This window comes from Malurus melanocephalus, unplaced genomic scaffold (assembly GCF_030028575.1).
Source record: "Malurus melanocephalus ecotype Western Australia unplaced genomic scaffold, MMel_1.1 scaffold_575, whole genome shotgun sequence".
NCBI classification, from domain to species: Eukaryota; Metazoa; Chordata; class Aves; order Passeriformes; family Maluridae; genus Malurus; species Malurus melanocephalus.
This window is the reverse complement of record NW_026623807.1, coordinates 384,090-394,475: the sequence shown is the minus strand read 5'-3', so window position 1 is coordinate 394,475 and position 10,386 is coordinate 384,090. Positions and strand designations below refer to the sequence as shown.

Genomic DNA, 10,386 nt, shown 5'->3' with positions numbered 1-10,386 from the left:
TGTCCGCGCTGTGTGAGGGGAGGGCACAGCCCCGGCCGCCCCTCATTGCCGCCGCTCCCCTGGCAGCGCCGCCCACAGCGCAGAGCCTTCATGCTTTGGGCTGATTTGCACGCAAACCTTTCCATTCCTGCAGGAATTCCCTAAAACATCTCCCTCTGATCCCGACCCGGCCCCTGCTCCCCATTTTTGCCAGCAAAGGAGAGAATTTGAGTTCATCCCAAGCCCGATCGCTGTTACAGTCTCAGGGGCTGGGGCTGCCTGGACCCAGCCTGGGATGAAGGAGAATCCCTCATGGACTGCTGAGACCTGAGGAGATCCCTGAGTGCTTTCATCAGGACCAGGCTTGGAAGAACTCACATGGCAAAAATGGGGAATGGCAGAGTGATCGGGGTAAAAAGGGTATTTCAAGGAATTCCTCTAGGAATGGAAGGATTTGGGTACAAATCGGGCCCAAAACATTGAGGATTTGCATTCTAGGTAGACAAGGCTGGGGGTCAGGTTGTTTCCCAAACACTCAGTTCCACATTGGGACCATTGTTCTCATTTTCCTCATTTCTCTGTTGTTTATATTCACCGTTCTGGAAGTGCAGTGTCTGTGTCTGCACACACAATTGCTGGGGGAGCAGAATTACACCCCTCAGATCAACTCTTGTATAAATATTGGTAAAATGGGTGTGAAGGAGCCCTCCTGACTGTCTCTAAATCCAGCACCACACGAACACTGCAGAGCTGCTCACGTTACCTGCTTCAACCTCACTGACGGTTCCTTTCTGTTCAGGGAAAGAAGTAAAACTTCCACATCCATTTCATCACGTTAAACAAAACTGAATTGCCAGAGAAGTTGGTTTTGTATCAACAACAGTGTGGCAGAATGGCAAAKTCCAGCAGAATCCTGGTCTCAGATTTGGCTCCTGGCGTTTTTTACAGAACCATTCCTGTCTTTGAAGGACTCTCCTGCCAGGAAGAGCTCCTGCAATTCCTGCTGCYAGACAGGACTTTCCAGGAAAAAGACTCTTTGATTTTGGCACAATTACTCCCAGGAATCTGAAGTTTGAGGAATGGAGGCTTTGGGAACTGAGAGCTCCCAGGGAGAGGACTGGGAAGATAAAATAAGGGGAATTTTTGAATAAAAACGTTTGCCTTCAAAAAAAGCTTCTTTTTCTTTAATGAGCTCAGAGCAGTTCTAGCTATCCTACTTCCAGTATCCACTGAGGACAAAGCCTCAGGCTAAATTAAATACCCACTTGCAAAGCCCTGCAAACGTGCAGCTCCTCATCCAGAGCCTGAACTTTGCCTGTTTGCTTGAAGGGCCTGGGAGCTCTGTCTGCTGGAAAGCCCCAGCCTCGGGAGGAAGTCAGGAGCCCACGCCACACACAAGAAAATGTAAAAAATGTGAGAGGGAATGGAAATTTTCCATTTTACAGAGCTGGGACGGAGCTGCCTCCCTTCCCAGCACAGCCCTTTCCTCCCTGGGAGCAAAAGCTTCACTTCACGCTGCAAATCTCGAGCCTGGGCAGTTCTCAGGGAAAATTCCAGCAGGGAAAGCAAAATCAGAGACAAAATTCCAGCAGGGAAAGCAAAATCAGAGCTCCTGAGTGTCACCTGGAACTGCTGCACCTTGCAGGACCCTGAGGTCTGAGAGAGGAGCTCACTGCACCAGCAGGACCTGGCAGCACTGAACTGCCAAAAGAAAAAAAAAATCCTTACAAACATCTTACCAAGATTTAATGTACATTTATTCTTAACACGTGGAACATATAGTATAAAGATTTCATACTGAATAAATGATATTCATTAAGCCAAAAAAGGAAAAAAGGGAGGAATTTACATCAAGTTTTTAGCTACATCGTCTGAAATACAAATATGCAGAATTCATCACTGAAAAATCTCAATTGTGTTTCTTCATCAGGAACTTCAACTGAACCTAGAACTTTTTCACACCTCGATTAGAAAGAAAACAAAAACAGGAAAAAATAAACTATAAGTTGATTGGCTGCTGAGACAGCAATGACTTTATACACAGAGACCTGTACAGCATCCTCCAGGGAGGGATGTCTGGCAAGAGATTAAATAATTGTGTCTCGCTTTTGCAGGTCATCAACTCGTTAACTCGTCATACTATAAAGGGGTGGGGAGGGGGACAAAACTGCAGGAGTCTCAGGGTATGTGCAATGTACAACGTCATATATATATACACACGTGGCAGCGCTGGGCTGCAGCTAAAGGTTAAAACCAGTTCTAAGAGGTGATCTCAGGGTTATTCATACAATCAAGGAGGAAGAGAGAAAGAGGTCAGGGTGTTGTAGGTTCACACATTATACTTTGGGGGAAAAGCCTTTTTTTCTCCTCAACATTAACTAAAAACATTTTTAAAAACTACAGCTTGCTGCTGATCCAGCGTTTTTTTCTTTTTTTTTTTTTTTAATCCATGTGAGACATTATTACAGTATGTTTACAGTTTAAGGTGTACAGTACATGGAGTTCTACACGCTACTGCACAGGCCTCCCTTGGACAAGGTCTGTTCACAACTGGTAACTTCTTGGTTCCTGCAAGATTGTGAATGTACAACGATAAACCACACAGAGTTCAGCAGTCACTTTTTGTCCTTCAGAGTTTACCATTAAAAACAGTTATGAAAGTGGTGCCTGTCAATGGGATAACACGGCAAGTCGTCTTTCCCCAAACTCACTGTAAACGACAGTAACTTTGGTTAAAATAAAAAAAAGTCTTCTATGTAGACAGAACTTTGTCTCCTTTAATAAGGGATTGGGGACAAATCTGAAGGGCAGGGAGAGGGGACAGGGGCCGGGGACATCTTTCCCCGAGGGAGAAGCAGGACAGCGCAGGGCAGACAGTGGATTCTGAGGTGGTTTTGCATAAATAAAGGGCAACAGTCAGTTTCTAARTTCTCCACTCACGCACACGCACACGGGGGCTCGGATCCCACAGCTGTCATGACTGGCCAATTAAAAACAGTACATCACAAATAACTTGTGAAACCAAAGAGTTCATCAAAGGCGACACRGAGATGTCCAAGAGGCGCGACTCGTACAAGGTGAACTCCGAGTGGTTCTCGTCCACCTTGGCCAGGGCCAGCAGCGCGCGGGCGGCGCGGCGCATCATGTCCACGCTGGTGGCCTCGAAGGGAGGGCTCTGCATGTGCATCAGCCCCGCCTGGCTCTGCTGGAACTGCGTGGCGGCCAGGCTGTCCTCCAGAAAGCCCAGCAGGTTGCCGATGCTGCCCTTCTGCACGGCGATGGCTCTGGCGGCCAGGCTGTCCCCCTGCGCCAGGTTGGCCAGCAGCACCACGGCCATCTCCCGGCACACSGGGTTCTTTCTGTCACTGAGGAACCGCACCATGGTGCTGTACAGCTTCTCCAGGCGGCTGAAGGGCGGCGTGGCCAGGATCAAATCCACGTTGTTGTCCTGGATGCTGAGTTTGCTGAGTGTTTCCAAAACCAGTCTCTGAGGGGAGAGGACAGCGTTGGGTCCCAGTGTGGGGAAGGGATCCTGGGCCTCTGCTGAGGGACACACCGCCCAGTGGAGGAGTCCATCCAGGATGGGCAAACAGATGCTTTCCGGGTAAGGGGAGAGGTCCAGCTGCCCAGAAATGTTGGCCAACGTGACCAGTGTGTTTTCACGCAGCATCTCCAAACAGTCCCACCACCACTCCACCTTGTTGCAGCTCACCCCTTGGTCCTGCTCCTCCTCTTTCTCGTAGGTCAGGGGCGCCTGTTTGCGTTCCGGATGCTTGTGGTGGAGGAGGATCAGTTTCCCCAGAATCAGCAGCAGCCCAGGGTGTTTGGACATTTCAAAGTCATTGCCCGGCACGAACGATAAACTCCTGATGATGTTGGAGACGCAGATGCAGCGCTTGGCCAGAGAGTCCTGCCAGTCCAGGAGGGTGCAGAGCGGCGTCTCGTCCTTACTGTGGGGTTCATCCTCCAGGATTTTTATATTTCTGTGGCTCTGAGCGGGACTGATGACAAAGGGGAACTTGCTGCTCTCCTTGGCCGTTTCTGAAGCTTTGACCTCCTCGTCCTCCCCCGGCAGGGAGCCGGGGCGCGCCGAGAGCATGTCGTCCATGGTGGCCGTTATCCTCTTCTCCGCGGAGCCGTCGGGCGCCGGAGCCTCCCCTTCCCTGGCGCTCGGGTTGCTCTCGGCTGCCGAGCGTTTCCTCAGGGCAGAGGAGCAGGAAGCTCGTTTGTGAGGCAGGGGCAGCTCGCTCTTGCTCTCGAAGTGTGTCTGGATGTGCTCGGTGGTGTCGCCGCCGCCGATGCGCCAGTGCAGGAGCCCGCTGTCGAACTCCTGCACCCGGCCCAGCTTGTCCGAGTAATCCACCACAAAGGGGTCGTTCTTCTGCACCACCTTCACGGGAAGCTTGTCGAATTTACTCACCAGCTTCTCCTCGCTGCTCTCTAGAGGTACTTTGTCCTTGCTGGAAAACGCAGCCTCCTCCTCTTCCTCGTCCTCCTCTTCCTCCTCACAGTTCAGGCTCCGTGGCTCATCATCCTCCTCCCCTTCTTCGGGGGAGGAAGCTGAAGATTTGCAGAACCTTTCGGGATCTAATAGTGTTCTTTGCCCTGGGTCTCCTACCTCGTATTCCTTCAGGATTCCAAAGATCTCGATCAGGCAGCGCCGGAAATATTCCACCAAGAGTTCCAGCAAGCCTGGCAGCTACAAGGGGGAGAAAAACAGGAGGGGAGGAAGGAACAGTGATCAGAAAACAACTCAGGCCAACGCAAGGAGGACAGAGGGTTTAAGCAGTGCTGGTAATTAATGGCTCTTCTCATGCTGGCAATGAATGGTGCAAAAGAGGTTTTTGTCCTCTGAGAAAAGGGCACAACAGCAGACAGTGGCTGTCAGTACCCAAACTGCCCCCTGCACAACCCCTGTGCTCTCGGGGTTAACCCCAGGGAAGGGTTCTACAGCTCAAAAGGGCCAGTGAGTGACCACTCCAGGTACAGCGAGGATTCAGGAGCTGCCCGTTGCCACCTCACTGACAGAAACCCCTGCAGCATCAGCACTTCAGAGACCTGCCCCAGAGCATCTGCACCCACCTGGCTGAGGTTGAAGGTCATGATGCTGTTGTCATCATAGAGCAGGATGTTTATGGTATCTAAGGCCCACGTACTTTCAGCCAGCAGCCCCGACTTCAGAGACATCATCACTCTCCAGGCTTCAGGAGTTCCTGTAACGTAAACACATGATACTTCCAGCTCCTGCAGTTTCAAAACAAAAAGGAGACACTTGATACTGCTTTTTGGACCYATCAAGAGCAGAGCTTGGTTAAGATGATGCACAGATTGTGTACCACCAACCTGCTTGGAGGCAATGCCAAAATGAGGGCTCAGAACACAATTAATCAGCAAAAATGCAGATTTTTCAAAGCCAGCAGAGCCCTTCTGCTTGCAGGACTGCACCAAAGGGCCAGGGCAGCACGGATCTCTCAGAGGTTCCAGCAGAAAGGCAGGAACTCCCTCTTACCGATATCTTTCGCCGTCAGCCGCCTCCTCTGCTTCAGCACAGGTTGCGTGGCTTCCACGGAGCCCGGCGGGAAGGTGATGTCCCGTCGGATCATGGGAGGCTGGACAGCTGCTGGTGTGATGTGCGAGGCGGGCACGGGCGGCCCTGCCTTCTGCATCTTCATCCCCGAGTGCAGGAACGGAGATTTACTGGGAGAAGTGCGGTTCTCCAGAGGTCTGGGCAGAGGTGCTGGGCTGGATACCTGAGGAATGTGATTCTGCATGCTGGGGGGGGTCTGGTAGTTGGACTGGGGGGGCCTGGTCATGGGGGGCACGGGGGCGGAGGGGCCGTAGGGAGGTTGCCGGTTCCCGTGGGAAGGCCATGGTCCCTCGTGGTTGACCCTCTGGTCCGAGTGCAGCATTTCGTCCGTCCGAGCCACCCCGTGGTAGGCGGGGCCCTGGGGCGCGGCGCCCGAGCTCTGCCGGTTGGGGTAACTGCCGTAGCCCAGCTCGTTGCGGCCCTGCCACAGCGGCCCTTGCTGGGGACCCTCSGGGGCCGGCTGCATGGGGCCCCCCATCATCTGCGGGGGGATGTTCTGCTGCGGCCCCGAGCCGGGGGGAGCCGCCACCCTGTCCCTGCCGAACTGGAAGGGGAACTGGCCCTGGGCGGCGCGGCGCTCGGCGGGGTACGTGCTGCCGTACTGGTTGTACAGCTCCTGCTGCGGCGAGGGCTGCGCCGGCGGCTGCTGGCTGGGCTGCTGYGGCTGTGCTGGGGGCAAGGGCTGCTGGGGCTGGCCCTGGCCTGAGCTGTAGGGAACGTTGTACAGCTCTCCCTCGTGCCGCTTGGCTGGCAGCCCGTAGCTGCCGTCCATCGGCCGCTTGTAGTTCTGTGGAAGAGAAAGGCAGGGACCAGGTCAGGGGAGCGGGAATTGGGAAGGGTTGCACTGGAAGGATTGTTGAAACCTGGAAGGATTGTTCAGCCCGGGAAGGACTGCTCAGCCCTGGAAGGACTGCTCAGCCCTGGAAGGATTGTGGAACCCTGGAAGGATTGTTCAGCACTGGAAGGGGCTGCACAGGGAAGGGGTGGAATCACTGTCCCTGCAGTTACCCCAGAAATGCCTGAGCATGGCACCCAGCTCTTTAGTGGGATTGACCACATGCTGCACCCAGTGATCCCAGAGGTCTTTTCTGACCTCAGTGATTCCATGGAACCAACAGCCCAAAGCTCTGGGCAGAGGCTCCAGAGGCAGAGCTCTGTCCCAGGGCACAGCCCTGACTCGCTGTTGGCTGTATCCAATGTGAGATGTGAGGGTTGGATCGGCTGTTCCAGTTCACCAGCCAAGGCCAATTCCCTGTGGCTGCCTGGGGAGTTTCCCTGTGGATTCTACAYGGATGCCTCGGGGGCAGAGTCTGCCCACAGAAAGGACTTTCCTGCAGAAAAGGCTCAGCTCTGCATTCACCACAAACCAGACCAGACACTGCACCTGCTTCCTTCCACATCCAGGAATTTTATCAGACCCTGTTTCTCTTACATTTCCCAGGTTTCTGCTGAAGCATCAGACAAAATGCATTAAAAACTGTTGTACTTCCTGCTTCTTCCTTTCCTGCRGATTTCAAAACATGTCGCTGAAAGGAGCAAGAAGGCCTCTCACCCCTAATTCTGCTAAGTGCAAACGGAGAAAACAGCCAATTGCTGAGACCAAATTAAAATCCAGGATCTCTCTTGCCTCCAAGGTCTGAGTTGTAGCTGCTGTGGAGGCCATTCAGCCACTCCACGGTCATGACTGGCTTCAGATGGAGCTCTAGGGCTTCAAAGATGACAAGTTCCAGAGTAACTCGAACTCTTGGCTCCCAGCCCCGTGGCTCTGGTTGCAGAGCCAAACTGCAGAGCAGTTGGAATTATTCTTAGCACAGCTCAGTGAGTGCCCTCTCTATACTCTCCTAAACCATTGGACTTAAAATTATCAGGAAAACATTATGGGTCCTGGCAGGGATACAAAGAGCAAGTCATACGTGGGGATTATGGAAAGGGATACACGTTCATTCAAACTGTCCTGAAACAAACCTGATGTGTTTGGGAACTGTGAGGAGGAGGAGGAGGAGGAGGCAGCAGGGCAATGGCTGCAGGATGAGAAAGGGAAAGACCAAAAAAACTCCCCTGGTTTGTGCAGAATAATCCACTTGAATAATCTGAAATATTCCGCACTGAATGATCCAGGACTTACTCCAAAGGAACTCATCACTTGGACCAAAAGTGTTACAGAAACAGGACGGGATTCAGAAYGTTCCAGAGGGACAGAGAAGCCAAATAAAGCCTCCTGATCTTCTGCTGCCTGAGCAGAGYGTGCAAACCACACAAACTCCACTCTCAGAATGCTGTTTTGCTAACACGGCACGGGGAATGTTCAGAACAATTTCTTTAAATTGTTTGCAAATGGGAAAAGGAAGTCTCCTGTGTAAGATCAGTTTGGACAGGGCTTGGAGCAGCCTGGGACAGTGAAAGGTGTCCMTGCCYATGGCRGGGGTGGGGCTGGATGGGATTTAAGGTCCCTTSRCCCAAGCCATGGTGTGATTCTGTGTTGAGTACCCAATTCTCCACATTCATAAATCAAATGTACAGCCCAGGGAGTTTTGATCTTTCCCTCTTCACAAACGGCACAGAAAAAGCTCTGAGCTGAGCAAAGGGGAGCTCTGGGATCACCCACCTGCTGCTGCTGCTGATACATGGTGGTTTGCTGGCTGGGGAAGGGGCTGCCCGAGGATGTGCCTTGAGTGGAGAATTGATTGCCATAGGAATCATGTCTGGAGAAGAGAGAGACGTGTTAGTGTCACTGTCACCAGCTTGGGCCCTCTGTGGGGACTGGCAGCCCCTGGCAGCCCCTGGCACAGACCTTTGCTGCTGCTGCTGCTGCTGGGGGTAGCGGCTGGGCGAGTACATGCCCGACTCGGGCGTGGAGGGCAGCATGTTGGGCTGCGGGGTTCCGCTCCCTAAACTGCCCTCAGGSCCCATCCCGGGCTCCGTCCTGTGCACAAACAAACAACACCCACGTCACTGAGCATCCTCTGACTGCACAGGGTGCTCAGCACAGCCCTGGCACCGAGCAGGATCACCCACCTGACTCTGTCGTAGGGAGCTCCGTACGAGTAGTGCTGCCGCTGTCCCATGGCCATGTTCCCCATGCCGGGGCCTGCGGCACGGTTGTAAGGGTCACCCATCCCACTGTTGGGGCCCTGCCCTGAGGACATGAAGGGGTCGCTTCCTGGAGCTGGAAGAGCGAAAAAACCCGTGAATAACCCCATGTGTGCCTTAGGAAAAGCCATCTCTGCTGTGGGGAGGAGGGCGAGCACACAGCTCCCTGCAGCACGTTCCAGCACACACAGGGATGAGCCAGAACAGACCCCTCACCTTTCCTCATGCTGCTGTAAGGATCTTTATTTGGCTCGTAAGACATGCGACCCATCATGTCAGAGGTATTCATGCTGGGCTGGTACCCTGGATTTGGAGTCATGGAGTTCCGTTTCTGGAACGTAGGATCACTGCCGTCTGCAAAGGCATCCTGAAGGCCCACGGAGTTACTCCTGTTCCAAAGAAAACCCCACAAAAGCCACATTACAGAGGTCCATGATGCTCCCCAGGATCCTTTTCCTCACATGCTCCCTCTCAGGTGTTGCCATCCCCTCCAAGGGCCACAGTCCYGCTCCTCCAGAATTACGAGGAACTGCCCTTCCACAACCCCAAAATGAAGGAATATTCACACACAGTGCTCTGTGAGCCATGAAGGAAGGAGCAGAGCAGTCCCCCTACCAAAACAGGCACTCGAGTGTCCAGCACCTGCAGCAATGGCCAGGGTGACCCCACCCCAGTGGGTTCCATACCTGATGCCTGGCAAAGGTGGCATCTGACTGTGTGGCGTCGATGCTGGAGTTGGCGGCTTCAAATCTCCTCCTTCTGCCATGGAGCTGCTGGTGGACTGAGGTGTCTGAGGGCCCTGCATGGAGCCTGAACCYGCTGCAAGAGGAGGAACGGGGGGTGAGCAGCTTTGTACCCTGTGGATGCAACCCAGAACCTCCCAGAGCATCAGCCTCAACAACAGAGAGTCCTCTGAGAAGAGACAGATGAAACGTGGCCAAAAAAGCACAAGGAGCTCAAATGCTCACGGACAGGCTGGGCCAGGCTCCCCAGAAGAACCTAAAGCTGAGAGRTTGTGTCTCTCCTCATCTTAAGCACGTTCCCTTTTCCACACCATGGCACTGTCAGAGGCTGATGCTCTGGAATGCACCGTGGCAGGGAACTGGGGCTTYCTGCCAAGTGACACCACTGATGTCCCTGTCACCTTCACATCCCSTCCGTGTGCAGGGTAGGGATTGAACCCTCTCCTGGGAGCCTCAGGATCTCCCCAGTGATGGAAACTTCAGCTGAAGCCACCAAATGAGTSTGAGGAGGCTCCTCTGCCTGCTCTGCCCTTGCAGAGCAGTTAATTCACAGGGTAATCCGAGCACCACTCCCAAGGATTCCTGGAACAGGGAATGCTGGAGATGCCGGATCTTTCACTGGAGGACAAAACCCGTCCAGCAGGTTCCCTGCTGGTCCCAGCCTCCCGAGGCCGCTTTCTGCTCCACTGATCTTTCAGCAAACCCCTCTGGAGCCCAGCGGTGCTGGGAGCTCCAGGAGCTCCCCTGGCCCGGCATCGCTGTGACAGTGTCAGCTCAGGTTCAGCTGCTCCTCGCAGCTGGCAAGAGCTGAACTCTTAATTAATGTTTCCATTAGTTGCCGTCCCCAGCACCCGATATCCCTCAGCTTCAGCCCTGCTGCTTGATGAGTCATTTCAGCTATTCATTAAAATCCTCCGAGGTCACGTCCAGGGCATGTTTGTTTACACCCCACCTTCCTGGCACCCAGCGCTCCGCTCCGCGCCTCCC

At 53.7% G+C, this 10,386-nt stretch overlaps 1 protein-coding gene across 2 annotated transcripts in view; it reads right to left on the bottom strand.

Annotated features, from left to right (window-relative positions):
* Window positions 1-2,366: 2,366 nt before the first annotated feature.
* ARID1A (AT-rich interaction domain 1A) overlaps window positions 2,367-10,386 on the bottom strand; it is a 55,921-nt gene continuing 47,901 nt past the window's right edge. For both annotated transcript variants that reach the window (XM_057382588.1, XM_057382589.1), the window contains exons 13-20: window positions 9,343-9,475; window positions 8,873-9,045; window positions 8,582-8,732; window positions 8,358-8,489; window positions 8,172-8,268; window positions 5,489-6,353; window positions 5,062-5,192; window positions 2,367-4,678 (exon numbers count right to left, since the gene is read on the bottom strand). In XM_057382588.1, coding sequence (XP_057238571.1) covers window positions 2,954-4,678; window positions 5,062-5,192; window positions 5,489-6,353; window positions 8,172-8,268; window positions 8,358-8,489; window positions 8,582-8,732; window positions 8,873-9,045; window positions 9,343-9,475 — 3,407 coding nt within the window. In that variant the 3' untranslated portion in view covers window positions 2,367-2,953. The remainder of the gene's footprint in view (window positions 4,679-5,061; window positions 5,193-5,488; window positions 6,354-8,171; window positions 8,269-8,357; window positions 8,490-8,581; window positions 8,733-8,872; window positions 9,046-9,342; window positions 9,476-10,386) is intronic.